This window comes from Schistocerca gregaria, chromosome 6, assembly GCF_023897955.1.
Source record: "Schistocerca gregaria isolate iqSchGreg1 chromosome 6, iqSchGreg1.2, whole genome shotgun sequence".
NCBI classification, from domain to species: Eukaryota; Metazoa; Arthropoda; class Insecta; order Orthoptera; family Acrididae; genus Schistocerca; species Schistocerca gregaria.
The window spans coordinates 135572323-135598604 of record NC_064925.1 but is presented as its reverse complement, the minus strand read 5'-3'; the positions used below and the strand labels follow the sequence as shown (position 1 = coordinate 135598604).

At 44.3% G+C, this 26282-nt stretch overlaps 1 protein-coding gene across 1 annotated transcript in view; it reads right to left on the bottom strand.

The window, feature by feature from the left end:
• LOC126278503 (uncharacterized) overlaps positions 1-25758 on the bottom strand; it is a 59754-nt gene extending 33996 nt beyond the window's left edge. Inside the window, exons 1-2 of the mRNA XM_049978661.1 lie at positions 25712-25758; positions 4437-4652 (exon numbers count right to left, since the gene is read on the bottom strand). Coding sequence (XP_049834618.1) covers positions 4437-4604 — 168 coding nt within the window. The 5' untranslated portion in view covers positions 4605-4652; positions 25712-25758. The remainder of the gene's footprint in view (positions 1-4436; positions 4653-25711) is intronic.
• Between the last annotated feature and the right edge of the window lie 524 nt (positions 25759-26282).

The window sequence follows — 26282 nt, the reverse complement described above, 5'->3', positions numbered from 1 at the left end:
AAACAGCTAGTATAAAAGAGTCTACTGCAAAAAAAGTTCCATTTCTGCATTTATGAAACCTGCTTACTGAAAAAAATGTGGAAGATTCCCAACACGAAAATGTCAAATTATCCACTAGCGACCTAACAATAACCAAACAACAAGCAGAAAGCACTGCGGTACACTCTTCTGCGCATGCGCGATTTATCGCTGCCCACTTCGCATGCGCGGACTGGCGCCAGTTTAGCACTGCTGTCTATTCTGGGGCGCGGATAACGTGTGTGCTAATTTTCGTAGTTGCGTCCGTTCTACCGCTAGATGGCTGTCGCTCTACACCAGTACCGATCGCGGCGGATTGTCGCATAATACCCACTTGAGGGTCTCCGCAGCCGACCGCACGTACCAAACAGCTTGCAGCGCACCTGCCTGGATTTGAACCCAATTAAGAATCAGTGGGACCACCTCATCAGGTCTGTTCGCGGCATGGATACTCAACCGAGAAACCTAGAAAGTCCGCATTGTTCCAAATCCCTGTCAGTGACTTCCAGGACCTCACTGAGTCTCTTCCTGTACGTCTTGCAGCGGTCCGCGGTTCAAAAGATAGTTATACAGGCTTTTGATAGGTTCCCATATTAATGTGACTGGGCAGTATATATAAGACTAAGGCGACATGCAACAAACGTCAAATCAGCACAATTTGTACAATATGGGGACAGACAACTTCTTATTCAGCGTTTTTGTAAAAAAAAATCTTTTGCGCGAAGTCGGTTCTGCGCTTTAGGTCCCCTGTGAAAATGTCGGCATATAATCATAACAAGTGTTTCATATTAATATAAAACCTAATTATCAGTCTATTTAATACAATCGCCACACAGCGTAGTATAATGTGTGGACTGTCACTTGTCGCTGCGTGCTTGATGGGCCAGCCCTGCTCCATTTTACATTCCTTTCGATGAGAGCCTTTCAATGATTTGAGTCTTTTGTCATTTCGAGCATGTTTACAAATTAGTATCGATTCTTAAGGCCTTTTTATTGTCTCAGTTTGAGTTCTAAAAGTGCTGCTTAGGCTCTTGACAATGACACCCGAACAGATGTCCTAAATAAACGCGTTTCTACGTTACACCAGTTTGTAGCTTTACATGAAGCTAACTGGTAATAACCACTCGCGAGCCCCTACACTAGTGTGATGCTGTGATAATGGAAACAACTACTGCGCGGCAACGACATACAGTCATGATCTAAAGGGTGAAAATTATTTAACTATATGAAATAAAACCGTCTTATTTTCAGAAGGTTTGCGTTAGGACTTTCAAACTGCACGGTTGGCAGCAGGGCGTGATGGAAATTAGTATGTGCAGAATGGTTTGGTTTAGCGACGAGACCCACTTCCATTTGCATGGTTTCGTCAATAAGCAAAACTGGCGCATTTGAGGGACTCAGAATCTGCATTTCATGATCGAGAAGTCTCTTCACGGTCAACGGGTGACTGTGTGGCATACAATGTCCAGTCACGGAATAATCGGCGCGATATTCCATTATGGCACGGTGACTACCAAATGGTACGTGAAGGTTTTGGAAGATTTCATCCCAATTATCCAAAGTGACTCTGATTTTCGACAAGACGTGGTTCATGTAAGACGGAGCTCGACCCCATGATGTCCAGGAGAGGCACTGTCGGAACCGCATTCTGGCTCTGGGGTACCCAGGGGCCACTGCCAAGGGCGTCGATTGGCCGTCATATTCTCCGGATCTGAACATATGGAACTCCTTTTTGTGGGCTACATTGAAGACAAGGTGCACAGCAATAACCCCAAAACCATTGCTGAGTTGAAAACGGCCATTCAGGACGTCATTGACAGCATTGATGTTCCAACACTTCAGCGGGTCATATGCAGAATTTCGCTATTGGTCTGCGCAACATCATCGCCAATGATGGCAGGCATATCGAACATGTCATAACCTGCATCGGAATATCTCTAGTTACTTTTATATGTTGAATAACATGCCATACGTTGTTACTAGTTTACGTTGTTTTTCATATAGTTTAATAACTATTGCGCTGTACTTAATAGGAAATCTGTGGTCACTCGGTTGCAAGATACGTGACTCCATGCTGGTCCAAGAAATACTACGGATTCAGGCCAGGTGAACGTGGATCTCACGTTACTGCTAGAAGCTGCGACAATGTGCATCAGCAGGATGCATAGAAAGTATACAAACTGGGTTGGTGTCCGATTATAAGTAAACCACAGTCGTTTTCTTCCTGCAAGGGTAACATTCTCCAAAAGCGCAGCACCTGTTAATCTGTTTCGTAAAGTGAATCGCTTTGTGGATCTGTCAACGACAACTCCCGCCCATACAGTGATACTGCAACGATACTGATGCCTCGCCTCCAAGACTGCTCGAGAATTTGAATTTGCCCACAAACACTTGTTGTAATTCACTACGCCGTCTCTCGTGAAACCTAATACTTCGTGTTACTCGTCACAAGTAAACTGCCCCATATATCTCAGAGTAATTGTTTCTAGTTTTGACTAGTACAGCCTTCTGTAGAAATGTGTGACAGTTTATACTTGTTTTGTGAATGACACTGCCTTTTCCTACTAATAATTACTTTATTTTTCCCATACGCGTTTCGCATTCTCATGTTCTAAGGCATCATCAGTGGCATCTATAACGATACAGATTTGTTAGTTATAGATTATCAAACAGTTCACTTCGCGATTTTTTGTAAAAAAAAGTAATTACTTACGATTTGCTGATCTGCGTTTCCTCACATCTGGTCTGGAGGTCGCACTGCCACTTTTATCACAGACATATAATCACAGCTTTGTGTTCTCACCTTCCACATTCTGTTCACCAAGTTTCTCACTCTTTTTTTGTGGTGGGCGATTGTTCTTTTGTCACTCGATACAACTATTTCGTCGTACACTGCTTTTCACAGCGTAAATATTGCGACTCGAATACAAGTTTCATCTTCTTTGGTGTGTTTATCTATTCGTTGCCAACCTAACTTCCATTTTATACCGTGTGTGTGTGTGTGTGTGTGTGTGTGTGTGTGTGTGTGTGTGTGTGTGTGTGTGTGTGTGGGTGGGTTTGTGTGTGTGTGTATGAGAGAGGAGTGAGAGAGAGGGGGATAGAGAGCCGACTTCCCTTATTTTTAATTTCTTTCCGGCTCTATCCAGGTCTCTCTCATACACAAACACACACACGGTATAAACATCATAAATAGAAGTTAGTATCGAACACATGCTTCGTTAGACATACCAAAGCAGATGAACACGTAATGGATTCGCAATATTTACGCTGTGAAAAGCAGTGTACGACGAAATAGTTTTATCGAGTGACAAAAGAACAATAGTCCACCACAACAAATAGTGAGAAACATGGTGAACAGTGTGTGGAAGGCAAGAACACAAAGCTGTGATTATATGTCTGTGATAAAAGTACCGGTGCGACCGCCAGACCAGATGTGAGGAAGCGCAAATCAGCAAATCGTAAGTAATTACTTTTTTTTTTACAAAAAATCGCGAGGTGAACTGGGTGATGATCTATAACTAACAAAACTGTATCGTTATAGATCCCACTGCTGATACCTTAGAACAGGAGAAGGCGAAACGCGTATGGGATAAATAAAGTAACACAAAAAATGGTTCAAATGGCTCTGAGCACTATGGGACTTAACTTCTGAGGTTATCAGTCCCCTAGAACTTAGAACTACGTAAACCTAACTAACCTAAGGACGTCACACACATCCATGCCCGAGGCAGGATTCGTACCTGCGACCGTAGCGTTCGCGCAGTTCCTGACTGAAGCGACTAGAGCCGCTCGGCCACTCTGGCCGGCAAATAAAGTAATTAGCAGCAAGAAAAGACAGTTGTATTTACAAAACAAGTATTTATATGCTTGCTGCGGAGGATGGCCGCACAAAAAAAAAAAAAAAAATGGTTCAAATGCCTCTGCGCACTATGGGACTTAACATCCATGGTCATCAGTCCCCCAGAACTTAGAACTACTTAATCCTAACTATCCTGAGGATATCACACAACACCCAGCCATCCCGAGGCAGGGAAAATCCCTGACCACGCCGGGAATCGAACCCGGGAACCCGGCGTGGGAAGCGAGAACGCTACCGCACGACCACGAGATGCGGGCCGCACAAATAAACTTCTGTGACAGTTTCTTTTAAACGTTCTGTATGTGCAAAAACAGACATAACGTCTAATGGGATAGCAGCAATCAGTGATTGTATAATGTCTTGATTGCAAAATTTTTTATTCGTATGACCGGTTTCGGATCATTCAGAACCATCTTCAGATCTGATATTTCAGTTACAGGAGTAACCCGTCCTAATACAGCAACTTTCACGTGCTGCGTCACATGTTGCCGAAAATAGATTGCTTGCTGTCTCGCGATGTAGATGAGACAACTTCCTGAGATGGCTTCTTACAACTCACCGAGAAGGTGGCGCCCTCTGGGAACCTCAGCTCTCGCCGCTGCCTTGACAGTGGTCGGTAGCCGCCTTCGCGGACCGGAATCGGAGTCGCGCTGTCGCCCCATGCGATGACTGCAGGCAGCGCCGCGCACGCCACGGCGGCTGCCGCCGAGCTCAGCAGCCACGGCATTCTGCCACGCGGGTTGCCTATTGAGACGAGCTCTGGACGACGCTATTCCTGCGGCATTTAAGAAGTAAACAACCCTGGTGAAACCAGACCACCCATGAGGATTCCGTCACGTGCGCTGCACACCCTGGAAACACTGCAAAACGTAAATTGATAACAAGGCATGAGAGCACACAAATACAAAGTTAACAAAGGGCTTTAGAAGCCTGCTGTGGATGTAAAGGTATTTTAAAGAGGCTTTGCTAATTTTAAAGAAAAGCTAAAAGAGAAATATTACAATATCTACGATTGAGGATGATGTTGTGACGCAAATATACTAGCTGCCTTCAATAAGTAATGCAACACATTTCACTTCTCAGTCAATTTCGGTTGAAAAATGCGGAGTTTGACGTGGGACATCGTGGAATACTCCCGCTTCAGACTCTGTAGTTCCATGAAGTTCCCGTATGTGGCGGTAGCATACATAGCCTTCAAAATGGTGTCTGTAACGGATATGCGCTCCCGACAGACAGCTGTTATTGAGTTTCTTTGGCGGGAAACCAGAGCATCTCAAATATTCATACGTGCTTGCAGACTGTCGATGGGGACCTGGTAGGGTGAGTCATTGGGCCAGGTGTTTGTCATGCCGGCCGGCCATACATAGTTGTAACTAGTGCGATATAGGAACGTGCGAACCCTCTCATTCGCGGTGATCGACGGATCATACTGAACCATTCCGCTACTCCACTGGACGTCTCTGTTGGTAGTGCTGACATACTCGTCCGCCAGTTGGTTTGTTTAAAGGTGTGTGCCCGGTGGGTTCCTCACCACCTAACAGAAAGCCATGAAGAGCAACGAAAGACCATCTGTTCGGAATTGCTTGCGCGTTGTAAGGCTGTTCCTGACAATTTTCGTAATAAAATGAAACACCTACACCCGTCGTCTTAATATTATTTTGTTGTGCTGCAACCAGTTTTAGTAACTCAGTACATCTTCTTCAGGCCATGATTGATGCTGAGGGAGTGAACTCAAATCGTAACAAGATTCCATCAGTGGCGCACGTCGCCGGCATGAGTGGCCGAGCGGTTCCAGGCGCTTCAGTCTGGAACCACGCGACCGCTACGGTCGCAGGTTAGAATCCTGCCTCGGGCATGGATGTGTGTGATGTCCATAGGTTAGTTAGGTTTAAGTAGTTCTAAGTTCTAGCGGATTGATGACCTGAGCAGTTAAATCCCATAGTGCTCAGAGCCATTTGAACCATTTTTTGTGGCGCACGTCAATGCACGAATACTTAAATCAATGTTGTAACTGCAACTGCACGTCCGTAGTTGATGGCTGCAATCACAATATCGATTTTACGGTACAGAAGCCAGTCTGTAGACGTATGCCACTGATGGGATCGTGTATGCTATTGGAGTTCACCCCCTCAGCGTCAGTTAAGGCCTGAAGATTGTGTATTCAGTCACCGAAACTGGATGCAATGTATTAGAAGAACATTACAACGATGACTGTAAGTGTTTTATTTTATTGCGCCAGTGATCGGCCGAAGTCCTGCAGACCGTCAACACAGGAATGGACATACAAAAACTGACAATTTTATATCGAACATCGACACAGGGGAAGAAACAAGAGGTCAGTACTTCTAATCCGAAACAAAAAGGCAATCCGCAGAGTGGCGCCATACCACCTCTCCTCTGAAGAAAATGTTCCAAGCAGCACTCACAGCCGGCAAAGGCATGGCTACGGTCTTTTATAGGATTCTGAAGGAGTTATTCTGTTTGATGTCCCCCCTCATGATGCAACGATCAACTCTGAAGTGTATTGTGTTACACTCAGGAAATTGAAGGAATGGTTCAAATGGCTCTGAGCACTATGGGACTTAACATCTGAGGTCTGAGGTCACCTATATAACCTAAGGACATCACACACATCCATGCCCGAGGCAGAATTCAAACCTGCGACCGTAGCGGTCGCGCGGTTCCAGACTGAAGCACCTAGAACCGCTCGGCCTCACCGGCCGGCTAGGAAATTGAAGAAACGACTTCAGCATGTTCCTGAAGTATGTGAATAATGAAAATTAAAACGAACATCTGTACTGTAATTCAAACGTCGTTCATGCGTGTTCTGAATAAACGACGTTTGAATTACAATACAGTTGTTGGTTTCAATTTTCATTGCTACAAAAATGGAAACGAACTTTTCCTTCTCCTTGACAAAGGAAGTCCTCACATACGTCTGTACACCCGAGAAGAACTCACAAAACATTATTCGATTGTTCTTCATCAGCCACCATACAGCCCGCATCTCGCACCTTCCGACTTCAGTCTGTTTGGCTCAATGTAAGGATGCACTCCGCTGGAAGCAGTACTTGGACGATGAGGGGGTTACTGATGCACCAATGCGTTGGCTCTGACGTCGTAAAACACTTTTAGTGGTACCAATTGGGCACACAAGCCGTTGCTTGGAACGGAGATTATGTTAAAAAATACGGTTTCTTAGCCAAAAGAGTGGGTAATAATATAGTGCATTGAAATACTAAATAAGGCCAAAATGCTTTCAGAAATAAACTGTGTTGCATTAATTATTGAACGCCCTTCGTAAATAAAATACAAGTATACTTATAACACACCGCGTAAAAATTTTCACTGTAGTTTAACAAAGTTTACTGTTCTGGCACCACAAATTTAAGAAATGAAAAGAATAGGAAAAATAGAAATACAAATGTTGCAGTGCTAAATTAAAATAACTGCATATATGACACGTGTTGACATGAAACGATGGTTAACATAGTTTCCAATAAAGGGTTATTACTATAGAGATGAAAGAAGGTTGTACACATGGAAGAACCCTGGAGACACTAAAAGGTATCAGATAGATTATATAATGGTAAGACAGAGATTTAGGAACCAGGTTTTAAATTGTAAGACATTTCCAGGGGCAGATGTGGACTCTGAGCACAATCTATTGGTTATGACCTGTAGATTAGAACTGAAGAAACTGCAAAAAGGAGGAAATTTAAGGAGATATGACCTGGATAAACTGAAAGAACCAGAGGTTGTACAGAGTTTCAGGGAGAGCGTAAGGGAACAATTGACAGGAATGGGGGAAACAAATACAGTAGAAGAAGAATGGGTAGCTTTGAGGGATGAAGTAGTGAAGGCAGCAGAGGATCAAGTAGGTAAAAAGACGAGGGCTAGTAGAAATCCTTGGGTAACAGAAGAAATACTGAATTTAATTGATGAAAGGAGAAAATATAAAAATGCAGTAAATGAAGCAGGCAAAAAGGAATACAAACGTCTCAAAAATGAGATCGACAGGAAGTGCAAAATGGCTAAGCAGGGATGGCTAGAGGATAAATGTAAGGATGTAGAAGCTTATCTCACTAGGGGTAAGATAGATACTGCCTACCGGAAAATTAAAGAGACCTTGGGAGATAAGAGAATCACTTGTATGAACATCAAGAGCTCAGATGGAAACCCATTTCTAAGCAAAGAAGGGAAAGCAGAGAGGTGGAAGGAGTATATAGAGGGTCTATACAAGGGCGATGTACTTGAGGACAATATTATGGAAATGGAAGAGGATGTAGATGAAGATGAAATGGGAGATCCGATACTGCATGAAGAGTTTGACAGAGCACTGACAGGCCTGAGTCGAAACAAGGCCCCTGGAGTAGACAACATTCCATTGGAACTACTGACGGCCTTGTGAGAGCCAGTCCTGACAAAACTCTACCATCTGGTGAGCAAGATGTATGAAACAGGCGAAATACCCCCACACTTCAAGAAGAATATAATAATTCCCATCCCAAAGAAAGCAGGTGTTGACAGATGTGAAAATTACCGAACAATCAGTTTAATAAGCCACAGCTGCAAAATACTAACACGAATTCTTTACAGACGAATGGAAAAACTAGTAGAAGCCGACCTCGGGGAAGATCAGTTTGGATTCCGGAGAAATGTTGGAACACGTGAAGGAAAACTGACCTTACGACTTATCTTAGAAGAAAGATTACGGAAAGGCAAACCTACGTTTCTAGCATTCGTAGACTTAGAGAAAGCTTTTGACAATGGTGACTGGAATACTCTCTTTCAAATTCTAAAGGTGGCAGGGGTAAAATACAGGGAGCGAAAGGCTATTTACAATTTGTACATAAAGCAGATGGCAGTTATGAGACTCGACGGACATGAAAGGGAAGCAGTCATTGTGAAGGGAGTAAGACAGGGTTGTAGCCTCTCCCCGATGTTATTCAATCTGTATATTGAGCAAGCAGAAAAATTCGGGGTAGGTATTAAAATCCATGGAGAAGAAATAAAAACTTTGAGGTTCGCTGATGACATTGTAATTCTGTCAGAGACAGCAAAGGACTTGGAAGAGCAGTTGAATGGAATGGACAGTGTCTTGAAAGGAGGATGTAAGATGAACATCAACAAAAGCAAAACGAGGATAATGGAATGTAGTCGAATTAAGTCGGGTGCTGCTGAGGGAATTAGATTAGGAAATGAGTCACTTAAAGTAGTAAAGGAGTTTTGCTATTTGGGGAGCAAAATAACTGATGATGGTCGAAGTAGAGAGGATATAAAATGTAGACTGGCAATGGCAAGGAAAGCGTTTCTGAGCAAGAGAAATTTGTTAACATCGAGTATAGATTTAAGTGTCAGGAAGTCTTTTCTGAAAGTGTTTGTATGGAGTGTAGCCATGTATGGAAGTGAAACATGGACGATAAATAGTTTGGACAAGAAGAGAATAGAAGATTTCGAAATGTGGTGCTACAGAAGAATGCTGAAGATTAGATGGGTAGATCACATAACTAATGAGGAAGTATTGAATAGGTTTGGGGAGAAGAGAAGTTTGTGGCACAACTTGACCAGAAGAAGGGATCGGTTGGTAGGACATGTTCTGAGACATCAAGGGATCACCAATTTAGTATTGGAGGGCAGTGTGGAGGGTAAAAATCGTAGAGCGAGACCAAGAGATGAATACACTAAGCAGATTCAGAAGGATGTAGGTTGCAGTAGGTACTGGGCGATGAAGAAGCTTGCACAGGATAGATTAGCATGGAGAGCTGCATCAAACCAGTCTCAGGACTGAAGACCACAACTACAACAACTATAGAGATATCCTGGCAGCTTGTAAAAATTTATAAGGTTTTTTATGTGTATTTGGGAGTACTCAATGAGCGCTCAGTAGCAGCACTCGTACGAACCGCTACGTATAAACTTCGTAATGGTTGCAAAAACGATTTTCTGTGCCTCTCTCGTTTTGTACATTCAAAGAGGATGCGATTAATAGCACGTTCTGTATTGTTAGTGTAGTCACAGAACGGAGTTGTAATGATCCCAGTGCGGTAAGAGGGGTTAGGAAAACTGCCGTTGCTGAAGTTCATGCGTCAAATAGTGAATGTCAGCCCTCGGGATATATGAACTTCGTGAAACCAGGGTCTATGAGGAATAACGTGCTTGCCTTGAAATACTGAGACATGTTCCAGAAATCTTACCATTGTTGAAAGGCACTTTTGTAGCCAGACGATGCCGTTCAAGAGCCGAAAGTTTGAGTTCGACAGACGATCCGAATTTTGCAGCTTCCTTAGCAATATATTGCCTTCATCATTATGAATGAAGCAGTAGTGAGACGTAACACAATGTAATTCTATCGTTTTTAAATTTCATACTGGATGCACTGTCAAATGATTGCCAAAGTCATGTTGCTGGTTTTGAATTCCACTTTTAGTGATTTAGAGATTTTAAAAGCGACGTAGAATCAGATAAAATGAGGACCTTGGAAAGCCAAAGCGAGCTGACATATTTTAAGGCTGATGGTACAACTACAGCTTTTCCAGAAAGCACGGGAGTTTCTTTCAGGTGTTGAAGCTGTGGGGTCTAACCAACTCGTCTCATATAGGGTGCCTAAAGGATGCTTCGTTCTCGGAATGCTATACAACAAGTCAAGCTAATAACATTAACAGTTGTTTACTACAACTAAGAAGACTGACAATACTTACGCAGGTTGAAATCCTGCCTCGGGCATGGATGTGTGTGATGTCCTTAGGTTACTTAGGTTTAAGTAGTTCTAAGTCTAGGGGGCTGATGATCTCAGATGTTAAGTCCTATAGTGCTTAGAGTCATTTGAACATATTTCTTCACAATACCTTTCTTGTATTTACATCAAGTGTCGCAAGCAATAGGCGACATGCAAACAGTAATGTTCGTCGCTACAGGCATTGTCCAAGTAAGCAATTGATACCGATCACTACTAACTGTTGTCGTAGCACTCTCTGCTAGCCCGCGGTAATACTCTACGAATACTGTCCGCTAATGTCCGAGAGAGGCTGGCTGGAGCGTCGCTTATATTTACTTCGGCTTGATGCCGCTCCTATCGTGGTGAGTCCTGGTTAGCGCGCCATTGGGCGACGTCGCCTTGTCTGGTCTTGCGTTCTTCCTCGTCGTTCCGGCGCTTGTGATTACGCAAGAACAGAAGCATTTTTGAGACCTGTATTTGTGGATAGTGGAAAGCAAATCCCATATTTTGTCCTTTTTTGTTAGTTTGGAACCAACAGTATATCTGTGAATAACCCCGAATATTTCTGGTGTGCTTGGCACATTACAATAAGATAGAGGAACAAATTTTTTGATAGTGATGCGCCGCCTGTATGTAAATGCACTACGTGGGAAAGAACTGAGTAACTGTGCATATAGATAGTGAGTGAACTTGTACTGATAACTTTTGTTTATAGGTGACCCCATGTCGCAAGCTAATCACCGGGGCAAAGAAAGTAGCCGTTAAGAGGAGCATTTCGGTAAATTAAGTTAAGAACCTCCAGACTGAAATACTAAGGATGATTTGAAAAATAACATCCTGCTAAGTAGAAATTTGTCCACCAGCAGCTGCCTTCTGATATACACTCCTGGAAATTGAAATAAGAACACCGTGAATTCATTGTCCCAGGACACATTCCTCGGGTCAGATACATCGCATGATCACACTGACAGAACCACAGGCACATAGACACAGGCAACAGAGCATGCACAATGTCGGCACTAGTACAGTGTATATCCACCTTTCGCAGCAATGCAGGCTGCTATTCTCCCATGGAGACGATCGTAGAGACGCTGGATGTAGTCCTGTGGAACGGCTTGCCATGCCATTTCCACCTGGCGCCTCAGTTGGAGCAGCGTTCGTGCTGGACGTGCAGACCGCGTGAGACGACGCTTCATCCAGTCCAAAACATGCTCGATGGGGGACAGATCCGGAGATCTTGCTGGCCAGGGTAGTTGACTTACACCTTCTAGAGCACGTTGGGTGGCACGGGATACATGCGGACGTGCATTGTCCTGTTGGAACAGCAAGTTCTCTTGCCGGTCTAGGAATGGTAGAACGATGGGTTCGATGACGGTTTGGATGTACCGTGCACTATTCAGTGTCCCCTCGACGATCACCAGAGGTGTACGGCCAGTGTAGGAGATCGCTCCCCACACCATGATGCCGGGTGTTGGCCCTGTGTGCCTCGGTCGTATGCAGTCCTGATTGTGGCGCTCACCTGTACGCATACGACCATCATTGACACCAAGTCAGAAACGACTCTCATCGCTGAAGACGACACGTCTCCATTCGTCCCTCCATTCACGCCTGACGCGACACCACTGGATGCGGGCTGCACAATGTTGGGGCGTGAGCGGAAGACGGCCTAACGGTGTGCGGGACCGTAGCCCAGCTTCATGGAGACGGTTGCGAATGGTCCTCGCCGATACCCCAGGAGCAACAGTGTCCCTAATTTGCTGGGAAGTGGCGGTGCGGTCCCCTACGGCACTGCGTAGGATCCTAAGGTCTTGGCGTGCATCCGTGCGTCGCTGCGGTCCGGTCCCAGGTCGACGGGCACGTGCACCTTCCGCCGACCACTGGCGACAACATCGATGTACTGTGGAGACCTCACGTCCCACGTGTTGAGCAATTCGGCGGTACGTCTACCCGGCCTCCCGCATGCCCACTATACGCCCTCGCTCAAAGTCCGTCAACTGCACATACGGTTCACGTCCACGCTGTCGCGGCATGCTACCAGTGTTAAAGACTGCGATGGAGCTCCGTATGCCACGGCAAACAGGCTGACACTGACGGCGGCGGTGCACAAATGCTGCGCAGCTAGCGCCATTCGACGGCCAACACCGCGGTTCCTGGTGTGTCCGCTGTGCCGTGCGTGTGATCATTGCTTGTACAGCCGTGTCGCAGTGTCCGGAGCAAGTATGGTGGGTCTGACACACCGGTGTCAATGTGTTCTTTTTTCCATTTCCAGGAGTGTATAAGGGTATTTCATGGACTTCAACTAAGAGGGCGTTCGTAGTAGGTGTAGAGTTTGTAGCGCCTAAACATTTCGAATAATTCTAAACAGTAATTTGTCTAGTTTTCTGTCGTACAGTACGGATCGCCATACTAGCATCGTCAATCTTGATCTAACTAAGACTTTGCAGGATGTCAGTAAGTGGATGGGGTGAGAGCCGTACCAAACTCGGGGACTGATCAGATAATGTTTAACGCTTGGTCACAGCCACTAAAATACGACGCCCAAGAATCGAGCCTGCTGCGACAACGGCTAGTGTTTAAGACATAGGATCATTCTGGCAGGAATCCGTGGACTGGAACGTCTAGAAAATACAACGAGGTGTGATTTACTACTCGAAGCTTCTATGCCTTGTGCTCGGATAAGGTTTTCGCACACGATATGGCAGAGAAAAGTGCTGCTTCACATTCAGAAAAAGCATTGGAGTGAGTATACAAACAACATCCTCTGAGTGCAAAGTATTTCACTCCATATGGGAAGAGCTGTCCCCAGATCCGTAGTGTACACAGCATACAGTAGAGGACTGATAAATACCTTTCGTAGGAGGCAATGCGGGGTCCAGTCTTTCTACTCTAACCTTTCTTACAGCAGTCATGTCTCCCGGTCAACAAACTCTCAGTTTGTGGTGCAAAATACCTATCTTTACATTGCCTTAGGCCTCTCTGATATCCAGAAATATAATTGTGGTCATATTGTTCTTCGAAAAGGTTGTAAGATATCAGTCGACAAAAGCAGGATGTCAGAAACTGTGCATTTCCCCTTTCTAAACACAGATTGGGAAGAAGCCAAGAGAATGCATGATTCCAGCCCCTACTCCAGCACTTGTTTAACTTATCGTTCCAGTGTTTTCTCAATACAATAGGAAAGTTCAGTAAGTCGGTACGAAACTGACTGACAACTGTCTTTGCCTCGCTTCAGGAGTGGGGCGGTTTTCTTGTGTTCTCCTTCAGGGACGATGTCTGCAAAACTGCAAAGATGATGGCACATTTGCAAGAAAAGTAGTAGCGGTACTGGCGGCTTCAGCCAGCGCAGGGACTGTAGCAAATGCTAAGTCGAGAACCTCGGTTGGCTTTGGGCCCCAAGCTATAGGATATAAAATAAAAAAAGAAAACTTTTCTAATTTTATTTGAGCATATTTAGAGACTAGGCTAGTCAATGTTTCTAAGCAAATCACATTCTACCTTCTTTGAGGTCGTTTACACACTTTTGTCCCATGGTGTTCCATAACTCAGTTTTAATGCTCTTTACTGTTGGAAAAGAACGTTGTCCACTGCAGAATGATGATAATCGAAGACAAGTAAATGCGTAAGACTACTTCTACATTTGGGAAACACGATTCTAATAAATCTTCCATTAAAAATTTGTCAAACTGCAGTTCTAGGGGCTCGTGCTTTTTTTGCTAATATCTGTTTTGACCAGCTCAGCAAACTGCACCAGTTCGTCACCTAGGCATTCTTCCAAATAGTCTTGCTAAGCACTGATAGTAATTGGAGTTTTCTTCAAGATCTCTTCTGCGGTTAAAGGCTTCAAGTGCTGAAGTATTCCAAATACACCACACTTATTACGTTGTCACTGTAGCATGACGAAAGAGAATCAGATACGACGACCAAGAACCGAGCCTGCTATCGCACTGGGTAGTGTTTAGGATCTAGGATCGTTCTGTCGGGAATGCTTAGAAAATACAACGAGGTGTGACTTACCAGACGAAGCTTCCATACTGTGTTCTCGGAGACAGGTTTTCAGATAGGGCAGAGCAGAGGAAAACGCGACTTCACAATCAGCAAAAGAAGCGGACTGAGAATACAAACACCGTCTGTGTACTAAAGTATTTTAGGCGATGTGCGAAGAGCTGTTCCCAGATCTTTGGTGTTCACAGCATACAGTGTAGGAGTGAGAACTGTCCCTTGTGACAGCCCAGCTGTGACAAGGGTGGGGTAGGGATGTCACACTCAGTAGGAAGACGCCATGAGAGGTGACCAGACTAAGCTGTGGAATGCTATTTATGGTGACTATTGGCTCTCTCTGACTCTGAGCACTATGGGACTTAACTTCTGAGGTCATCGGTCCCCTATAACTTAGAACTACTTAAACCTAACTAACCTAAGGACATCACACACATCCATGCCCAAGGCAGGATTCGAACCTGCGACTGTAGCAGTAGCGCGGTTCCAGACTGTAGCGCCTAGAACCGCTCGGCCACCACGGCCGGCGTGACTATTAGACTTGCTGCCCTAAATGCTACTTCTGCTCCTATCTACAGATGAATGATAGCTTAACAGAAGGTCCTGCATTGTCTTTGAATGTGACGTCATCATTGTTTAAAGCAACGGCAGGTGTTTCAGTCAGAAAATCTTGTTGAATAAGGGACAGGGAGAGGGCTTCAAATGAGTAACAGTCAGGAGAAACGATTCACTGTACACAATAAAATGTAAGTTAGTATATGCAGAATGGAGCACCACCAATCCATAATGGCGGCTTATGCCATAATGCCGGGGTATAACCCCCGGGCGCCTGGGACCAAACTCATGTTCTTGAAGAAAATAAACTTTGTTCCACAACGCGCCTAGCACCCAACGCATGTTGGTTTATGAATTGTTCATGTGATTTGGAAACTCATTACTGATGGTTTTGTAACATTTTTGAACACATTCTAAGTTGATTTCTGAACGAATCATAAGCAGATTTTTGAATGCGTGCGTAGTGTACGTGACCTCTCTGCCAGGGAAATCCCGGCGCATCTAGAAATGAAAAACGTTCTCGCAGACAGAAGGTGACGAGGCTATAAGAGATGAACCGCATAAATCCGAAAGGGTGAACGCCGATCGCTGTTTGTTTATGTGGTTGAATGGATGGTCTGAGACTGGTTTGATGCAGCTCTAAAAGTGGAAATAACCGACTAACAGAAATAACAAGTAAGAAATATTACATGTTATCTCCTCGCTGTATCCAAGAAAATGAAATATTGATAGGACAGTTTTGTCAGGATGCTATACAACTAAGGGCCAGTTGTACTGTCCCCGGTTAGCCGCTTAAGTTCAATTTCTCAGAATAGCGCAGAAAACGCGTTGTACGAACATATAATAGAACAAACACAGGAGAAATTTACCGATGATTCCGCCAGGTTTCATGAAGATGACCGGGGAATAAGTTTTGACAATGGCAGGAATAGTTTCAGAATTAGTGATGACAAAATTGTTTGTTAGAACGAGGAAGAAGAACAAGAAACAGGGCATCACACACAAAAAAAAACAAGAAACAGGGGCATCACACAAATTATGTGTAGCGTTAAATGAAATGTGACACTACTTCCTAACATAAAACTTTCTGCTGGTAGTAGGCGTTCTAGGCATTTGATATTGGTACTTCGCGAATAATATTCTGTCGTTTTATATGGGAAATGAGGTAGAAAAATGACCATTCGTGCCAAAACAATCTAGCTTGTTTTGTGTGTGTTACAATTGCTGCAATATTAGAAAGACCTACTTTGTTTTATTTAGTAGACAGAAAATACACTTATTCCAATCGAGAAACGACACCAGTCTCGGGTACTATCCGTATTAACAGCTTTTTTAGTATTAGACAACGACATTTTGAGTTTTCATGTAGTAAAACGTTTGACGAACGTTGATGAAGTAATAGTTTCTTTTGCAGAAAGGAAGCGCGCTGTGTAGAGCAAGATTAGAGACAAAAATGCTAGGAGCTAAGGATTGAAGAAATATGTAGTGTCTTGCTTGTCTCTTGTCCTTACTGCTTCTGTGTTTCCTATAGTTAATTTTACGTCACACAAACGAGAAATTTATTAGGTAATAGGAAATTAAGAGTGAAAATTTTCTCTCTTGCTCACAAATAATCCCACCTAGTATTAATTGTCATTTTTTAAGGGGACAGGTTGTCAAACCGGCCGACTGTGACATTTTGATTTCAACTGTCCTGAGTATAAGTTTGATGGCTTCCATTGCAAAATATATTCATTTGAAATCCACAGAGCGAAATACAGTGAAGTGCGATAGAAGAATGCTGTGTGAAGAGACGTGGCACTGCACTTTGACCACATAGGACCAAATAACGTGCCTCACATGTCTTAAAACATATGTTTTATAGATGAAACTCTTCAGGAAGATGTGCGATACAAAATGAACATATTTTCTTTCTTAAATTTTTGACGCCCCATTGAAAACGCTCGATGGGGTGGAGGAGGGGGCGCCACTGTCAATTTTATTCCCGGTTCGGAAATATCATAGATCCGGAGCTGGTACCAACTATTGAGCGTTCTAAGAACCTCGTGTCTGATCTGTGGATGAATAACATACCTACGTACCTGCCTACCTACATACACGACTATCTATCTACTTAAACAGGAAGGTGCTAATGTTTTCAGAGAAAAAAAGGTATTTTACCTGGCAGCAGCAGTGATGCGTACAATATGTGCAGACGCTGTACATAAACTACAGAAAAAGGCAATTGGGGTATTTTAATGCGTTTTACACAGGTACATCGCACATAAATTACGAAAAATGCAAGCCGATATGGGAGGGATGTTCACTACATAACTTTTACTGTACGTTTAACAGTACTGGTAGTGCGTTCACAAGATGGACATTTCTTTCAACACTACTATATACAGTTAAGCTTAGGCATGTATCTTCAGGTGTTGCAATTAAGCTAATCCCAATGTCACCTTTTAACTTTAGGTTCCGTACTTGCCATTGTTTTCATTTACATTATTATCAGTCTTAGAAGACATGGGCCTAACCAAGCATATATTAATAATCACATGGCAGAAAATTTAGGTGTCCGGGACAGCTTTAACAAAGGGGAATGGATTTTCATTTATCGCATACAGCGCATTTCATATTCATTTATCACCCCTTTCAGAGAGATTAGTGACATCAGTGGCATACTATAGAAATATCCAGTTTTCACACTTCCATTGCACTGTTCGCCTGGGCAGAAATGCCAATTAGCAGATAAACGTCTATCCGTCCGCAACGTCAAAATGCGATTTCTGCGATTTATCACGCAGTTGCAACATGCAACTAATCGCAGTGTAACATCTACAGTGACAAATCGCAAAATCTGCATTTTTAAAGTTGGGGAGGAATACAGTTTTTGAACTGATTAACAGCAATTTCAAACTGACAAATTGCATCTAAAAATCCCTGTTACCGAAAAGTAGCATTCACAGATATCACTGATATCAGAATATCAGAGTTCAACCGATCCACTGATCTCTTCCGTTGCTTTTCAGGTGATGGGACAGACGAATGTGACTCCACGGCCATTCTGAAATGACTCCACTCCGACACGCCGCGAAAAGCAGGCCTTCCTCCGGGACAGCCATGCCACGAAGCCAATCTCAACTAAGTGGCTCTTTCCCTTGAAAATATCTCGCCTTACTGTGGCTTCTTTTTAAACAACATCCTTGGTGGGTATGAAAATTTTCTTGATCTTGCGACCCGATAGTCCTGTACTTCAACAACACGTCGGCGGGTCTTGAACAGCGAGATAAACTGATTTTATAGAGGGAATTTGGTGGTCATCTAATTTCCCGTCCTATATGAATCTGACATTAGGTTTTGTAGTAACTGAATAATTCGGTTTACTTTCCTTGTAAGAGCTGGACGAATCGGCCGATAAGATTAAGGAAAAGGCTCAGGTCGACACGTGTCCTTCAGTGCGTTTCATATGAATTGATTAAATGCGTCACTAGTGAGTCGTGTCTGTTGCGCCGTATCGTTTCTGGAATGCTAAAGTCATATTATGGAAAGATTGCACTGAAATCTCCTCAAGCTAGATGGCACAAGTTAGTTGGTTCTAATTTGTTTAATACTGTGGGTGCCATTTGGAGTATCTTTATTTTATATGTGATTGGCGTTGAGTGATTGTATGAGTAATTGAGAATTAACTTGCTATGTTGGCAGAGTGAATGAAAGAGGTCAAAAGGTTCGGGAATGTTGATCAGGATTTCAAATTTAATGAAAACCTTCCCCTACCGTTCGAAACGTAGCGTCGGTTTGGACGCGTGGGAGAGACAAGCCGTGTGAGTCAGATAGCAAAACACGAAGCTTCAAAGAGGACTAGAATTGGAGTTTTTCATGTTTAATGGACCTCAACCCCACTGCCTGAAACCGATTTCCGTTTTGGAAGCAACAGAGGGGCCAGGAGCTGACCGAGTCTGTGAAACGCGAAGTCCTAATCGAAAAGACGACGATGTTTTAAAATCCAACGAGTCTCTCTCCCCTCCGCTCGTGGAAGCGCAGGTGTATCGAAAACAGGGGAAGAGACAGTTTTAAACAAGGGTCAATAAGTTCCGGTTGAAGGATGGAAGGTTGACTTGTCGTTCTAAATACGAGGGCTATTCCGAAAGTAAGGTCCGATAGGCAGCAAATTATTTTATTTACAACAGTTTGCTATATCTTCCAGCTACTTTTCTACACAGTCGCTACTCCGACATCGACATTTGCCATAGCGTTGTACGAACTTTACAATGCTCTCGTGATAGAAGGTAACCGCCTGGGCTTTTCTCCACTTCTCTACATTCGTCTGCAGTTCTCTGTCTGTCCTGAAGTGCCGTCTTCATATCCAATGATTCATGTGAGCAGAGATGAACGTCAGAGGGAGCCTAGGCCAAGCTGTACGGTGGGTGACCAAACACTTCCAATCGAAAATGCAGCAATGGCTCCCGCACTGCCTCTTCAATGTGTGGCAGAGAAGTGTCATGAAGAAGGAAATGCGTGACAGATACCTTATCCGGGGTTACATGAAATAAGGTTAAACCTTGCACCGGTCACCCATACTTGTCGGGAGACACTGTTGTTCTAGGCATCTTTACTTGGTCACTGTGCGGTCAGAACTAAAAAGAGCGACGTGACGCGATCGGCAAGCATACTGGAGACACTACCCAACGTCTGTGCAAAGCTTCATCGAATTTTTCACTACCGATCCCATTTCGTGACGTACTGGACCTTACTTTCCGAATAGTCAACGAATAACTAATATTGGTTTACGCCTCTCCCCAGGAATTCACTTGCGGGAGTGTTCTCGCAGCTGTGGTCGGTGGGTGCTTGACAGTTCAGGTTGACATAGGTTAGTACAGGGCCGCTTCTGTTGCTGCTGGTAGGAAGGGGTTGGGTTGTTCTGGGGGAAGAGACCAAATTGCGAGGTGATTGGTCTCATCGTGTTAGGGAAGGACAGGGAAGAAAATCGGCCGTGCCCTTTCAAAGGAACCATCCCGGCCTTTGCCTGGAGCAATTTAGAGAAATCACAGAGAACCTAAATCAGGATGGCCGGGAGCGAGATTGAACCGTCATCCTCCCGAATGCGTGGTAGGAAGGTGTTACAGCTTATTAGGTTTATGATTCTTGCGCGTTTGGCTACGCTTGTTTATTTCAGACATATGGGAGAGGCGGTTGGCGTCGTTCTCACGTCTGATAATTATTTCCGTTTAGAGAGGTGTCCCGCAGTTATTCAGCTCAACATTTTTGGAAATTTGTGATACGTTCCTATGGGACCAAACTGCTGAGGTCATCGGTCCCTAGGATTACACACTACTTAATGGAACTTAAACTAACTTTCGCTAAGGATAACACACACACCCATGCCCGAGGGAGGCCTCTAACCTCCGACGGGAGGAAGCAGCGCGAACCTTGGCAAGGCGCCTCAATCCGCACGGCTACCCCACGCTGCTATTCAGTTCACTGTCAGACTTTGTTTCCCGTTAATCTGTCAGCAGCGCCGCAATAGCGACTGGAAATTAGCAGAGAAGCGTGATTCTCAGGTGCGCCTGCTATGAACGGAAGAGAATAATATTTTTTCCTTCTTACCTATAACGATTGCTTTACCTTCCTCCAACCACCCGCTCGCAAAAAAAGTCGTTTTCCGTCGCGCGCTGTTAGTTTGTTGCTGTGTGAGCAGTGATATAATTGTTCATCATGATTATTAAAGCGGCAGACAATGAAGCTGATACAGAAGATAAGACATGGACGGTGACCCACTATTTCATTAATTTCGATGATTTGTTTCCTTCCTCAAACTTAATAAAAACAGAAATGTGTGTGAGTTCTTAAGGGACCAAATTGCATAGCTCATCGGTCCCTAGGCTTACACAGTACTTACACTCTTTGAAAGTTTGACATGGGACATACTTGCAGATAGACGACGCGCTAAACGGAAGGGACTGCTCACTAAATTCCGAAAATCGATCTTAGCCGAGAATGTAGAGCATATATTATTACCACCAACTTTCAAATCGCGCAATGAGCACCATTCATATATAAGGGAAATTAGAGCTCGTACTGATGCGTTCAGACAGTCGTTTTCCCTCGCGCGATACTCGAGTGGAACAGAGGGGAGGAAATATGACTTCGGCGCGAATTGTGCCCTCCGCCACAAACCGCTTGGTGGCTAGCGGAGTATGTATGTAGATGTAGAAACTAGCTTAAGCTAACCTACGCTAAGAACAACACACACACGCCCATGCCCGGGGGAGGACTGCAACCTCCGGCGGGAGGGGCTGCGCAGAAATTTAATAAAAAGATCAGTTTAAAACAGGGGTACATTGTGAGGTACATTTCACTTAAAGCGTACGTGCCAGGATATACAGTAGTCTTCTCAAAAGCGTACTCTGAGGTAAAAAAAGGCGTGGGATTGCGGTATGCACATATACAGATGGGGGTAGTATCGTATAAAAAGGCGATGCATTGGCAGAGCTCTCATTTGTACTTAGGCGATTCATGCGAAACGGTTAACTAACACACTTTGAACATGATTTCCACTTCGGAAATCGTTAGCGATTTCAGTATTCCGAGATCCATAATGTTAACAGTGTGCCGAAAAAACCAAAGTTTATGCTTTGCCTTGTCGTAAACCTCAATATGATTGATTGATATTTTAACTAACACTCGAGTTGGTTTCTAAAGTGGCCATTGAGCACCGGCCAGCCCGGATACGCAGTCGCATGGTTTAAATGAGAGAAATCTCGGGCCGACTCTTCGGAGCCGAGTAACAAACACGAGGAAGGTCGCGGGGCAACAGCCAGGGGAAGTGTCATATAAATAGGAGGGCCCGAAAGCACTCTCTTTCAGTTAGTACTCAGTTACTCTGTTATCAGCAGTGTCGCCGCTCTCTCTGAAGAAGTTCCTGCCGGCATGTTGGCCTCGTCCGTCGAACTTAGGATGAGTTCATAGCCGCAGTAGCTAGCTACGGAGATGGAACCTAGGGCAGTCATATGGGACTAGGCTAGATAGAGCCGGAGGAATGATCCTATTTTAGCTCGATCTTTATTCTTCTGAACAGAATCTGATTTCCTTCACTGATTGTTAGTTCTGTATCTCTGAAACATTGAAGTGTTAGTAGGTCGTCGATGTTGGAGGTAAGGTCTCCTGTAACATGGCAACGTGTCCCACTACGCTCGGGGACGCGACAGCGGTAATTTTGAAAACCTCTCACCGATGACTGTCGTATAAGTACCGAGAGCAGCAGCGTTTGCTTAGGGAGTTGTCAGTGTTAACAGACAAGCAACGTTGCGTCAAATAACAGCATAAGTCATTGTGGCACGTATGACGAGCGCGTCCGATAGGACAGTGTGGCGAAATTTGGCGTTAATGGGCTGTGGCAGCAGATGACCGAGTGCCTTTGCTAACAGCACGACGTCGCATCGATCGCCTTTCCTGGGCTTGTGACCATATCGGTGGGGTCCTAGAGGAGTGAAAATCCGTGGTCTGAACAGATTTCCAGATTTCAGTTGGTAATAGCTGACGGTAGGGTCCGAGTTTGGTGCAGACCCCAGGTCCGCCAAGTTGTCAACAAGCCACTGGGCAGGCTGGTGGCGGTTCCATAGTGGTGTGGGCTATTTTTGCTTGGAATGGACTTTGTCCTTTGGTCCAGTTGAACCGATAATTAACTATAAATGGTTATGTTCGGCTACCTGAAGTCCATTTGCGGCCATTCACTGACTTCATGTTCCCAAACAATAGTAATATTTGTGGTTGACAGTGCACCATTTTAGCGGCCCACAATTGTTCGCTATTGGTATGAAGAACATTCTGGACAATTCCAGAGAATGATTTGGTTACCGAGATCGCCTGGTCCCGATCCCATTGAACATTATGGCACATAATCGAGAGGTCATCTCGTGCACAAAATCCTGCACCGACAACACTTTCGCAGGTATGGACGACTACAGAGGCAGTGTGGCTCAGTATCTCTGCAGGGGACGTCCAACGACCTGTTGGAGTCCATGCTGAGTCGAGATGCTGCACTGCTGCGGGCAAAAGGAGGTCCGACGCGATAATAGGAGCCATCCCACGGCTTCTCTCACCTCATTGTATGTCTTCGTCTTAACGCCTCCCTGCCAACACGCACATCAACAAAGGAAAACACGTCTTTCAGTGCTTAAAATATTGTCGCAGATGACGCCGAGCAGCGCAGTCGCTGTAGTGTAGTAGTTATGATACTACATTGTTGCATTGAGGAGCGTGAGTTCAAAAACTCACGTAAATTGAAAAATCTTAATTTCTACATTCGGTTCGAGTACATTCTAGAAGTATCCACAAATGGCAAGATCATTGTACTGGAATGTTCTGTAACTGTATACAGGGTGGTCCATTGATCGTGACCTGGCCAAATATCTCACGAAATAAGCATCAAACGAAAAAACTACAAAGAACGAAACTCGTCCAGCTTGAAGGGGGAAACCAGATGGCGCTATAGTTGGCCTGCTAGATGGCGCTGCCGTAGGTCAAATGGATATCAACTGCGTTTGTTTAAAAATAGGAACCCCCATTTTTATTACTTATTCGTGTAGTACGTAAAGAAATATGAATTCCTTAGTTGGATCACTTTTTTCGCTTTGTGCTAGATGGTGCTGTAATAGTCACAAACGTATAAGTGTGTGGTATCACGTAACATTCCGCCAGTGCGGACGGTATTTGCTTCGTACTATATTACCCGTGTTAAAATAGACCGTTTACCAATTGCGGAAAAGGTCGATATCGAGTTGATGTATGGCTATTGAGATCAAAATGCCCAACGGGCGTGTGCTGTGTATACTGTTCGGTATCCTGGACGACATCATCCAAGTGTCCGGACCGTTCGCCGGACAGTAACGTTATTTAAGGAAACAGGAAGTGTTCAGCCACATATGAAACGTCAACCAACTCCTGCAACAAATCATGATGCCCAGGTAGGTGTTTTAGCTGCTGTCGCGGCTATTCTGCACATCAGTAGCAGACAAATTGCGCGAGACTCGGAAATCTCAATAACGTCGGTGTTGAGAAGGCTACATCAACATCGATTGCACCCATACTATATTGCTATGCACCAAGAATTGCATGGCAACGACTTTGAACGTCGTGTACAGTTCTGCCACTGGGCACAAGAGAAATTACGGGACGATGACAGATTTTTTGCACTCGTTCGATTAGCGGCGAAGCGTCATTCACCAACATCGGCAATGTAAACCGGCATAATATGCTCTATTGGGCAACAGAAAATCCACGATGGCTGTGACAAATGGAACATCAGCGACCTTGGCGGGTTAATTTATGGTGCGGCATTATGGGAGGAAGGATGATTGACCCCATTTTATCGATGACTATCTAAATGGTGCAACATATGCTGATTTACTACGTAATGTTTTACCAATGTTACTAAAAGATGTTTCACTGCATGACAGAATGGCGATGTACTTCCAACATGATGGACGTGCGATACATAGCTCGCGTGTGGTTGAAACGATATTGAATAGCATATCTCAGGTGAACTGGTCGTCGAAGCACTATACCATGATCCGCACCTTCACCGGATCTGACGTGTCCGGATTTCTTTCTCTGGGGAAAGTTGAAGGATATTTGCTGTCGTGATCCACCTACAGCGCCTGACAACATGCGTCAGCGCATTGTGAATGCATGTGCGAACATTACGGAAGGCGAAGTACTCGCTGTTGAGAGGAATGTCGTTACTGGTATTGCCAAATGCATTGAGGTTGACGGACATAATTTTGAGCATTTACTGCATTAATGTGGTATTTACAGGTAATCACGCTATAACAGCATGCGTTCTCAGAATTGATAAGTTCACAGAGGTACATGTATCACATTGGAACAAACGAAATAAAATGTTCAAACGTACCTACGTGCTGTATTGTAATGTAAAAAACCTACCTGTTACCAACTGTCCGTTTAAAATTGTAAGCCATATGTTTGCGACTATTACAGCACCATCTATCACAAAGCGAAGAAAGTGTTCCAACTAAAATATTCATATCTATTTAATTACCACACGAATATGTAATAAAAATGGTGTTCCTATTTTTAAAAAAAAGCAGTTGATACCCGTTTGACCTACGGCAGCGTCATCCAGCGGGCCAACCATAGAGCCATCTGGTTTCTCCCTTCAAACTTGACAAGTTTCATTGTTTGTAGTTTTCCGTTTGACTCTTATTTCGTGTGATTGGCCCGGTCACGATCAATGGACCAACCTGAATATACCGTATGTGTTCTGGTTGGAAGCAGTTGGCTCCACGCTCTTGTATGTGCAAGTGCTGAATAAACCTTCGTCAAGAGAAGTTAGTGTTCGTAATTTATCTACCTACACCTTCCTCTACGTGACAATATGTTAGATGCTTCATTAGGTATACTAGATGCTAGCGCATGAAATAACTTTCTTCGCAGACTAGGATGTAACGTGTTGATGCATTGCGGCTGAATTTTGTCGTGCGGTCCTACGTCGTCCACTCTAGCAACACTGGCTGCAGAAAAGCCTTTGTCAGCGGCTCGTCGCTGTAACTGGTGTATCTACTTACCGTGGGCTGTGTGGTGCTGTCCGTCGCTCCTGTGAGACTGTGTCGTGTACGGCCGCTACTGTAGAGAGGCTGGAGACAGGTACGCACGGTCACACACGCGGCAGCTAATGTCGACAGCACGCCCCGCTAGCCAGCTCAGCACCGTTACAGCCGGCGGCATCAGTTAACCCAGTATATACGCTCTGTGACGGCGCGCTTTATGTCACCCAGCCACGCAGTTCCATTTTAGCTTCGTTCCTCCTCTGAATCTGCATTTCTGCAGAATGTGGCAGCCTTTAATGAATTATATTTAGCTGAAATTGATGATGGGAGTTACGCTGCTGCTGCATAAACCTTCTGGTCGAGTTAAACTTCCTAAAGTAACAGGGTTCAAATAACTATCATTTACAGGAAAAGTCCTACCTAGTCGATCTGATACTCTAAGCAAGTCGGGTGATACTGAGGGAATTAGATTAGGAAATGAGACACTTAAATTAGTAAAGGAGTTTTGCTATTTGGGGAGCAAAATAGCTGATGATGGTAGGAGTAGAGAGGATATAAAATGTAGACTGGCAATGGCAAGGAAAGCGTT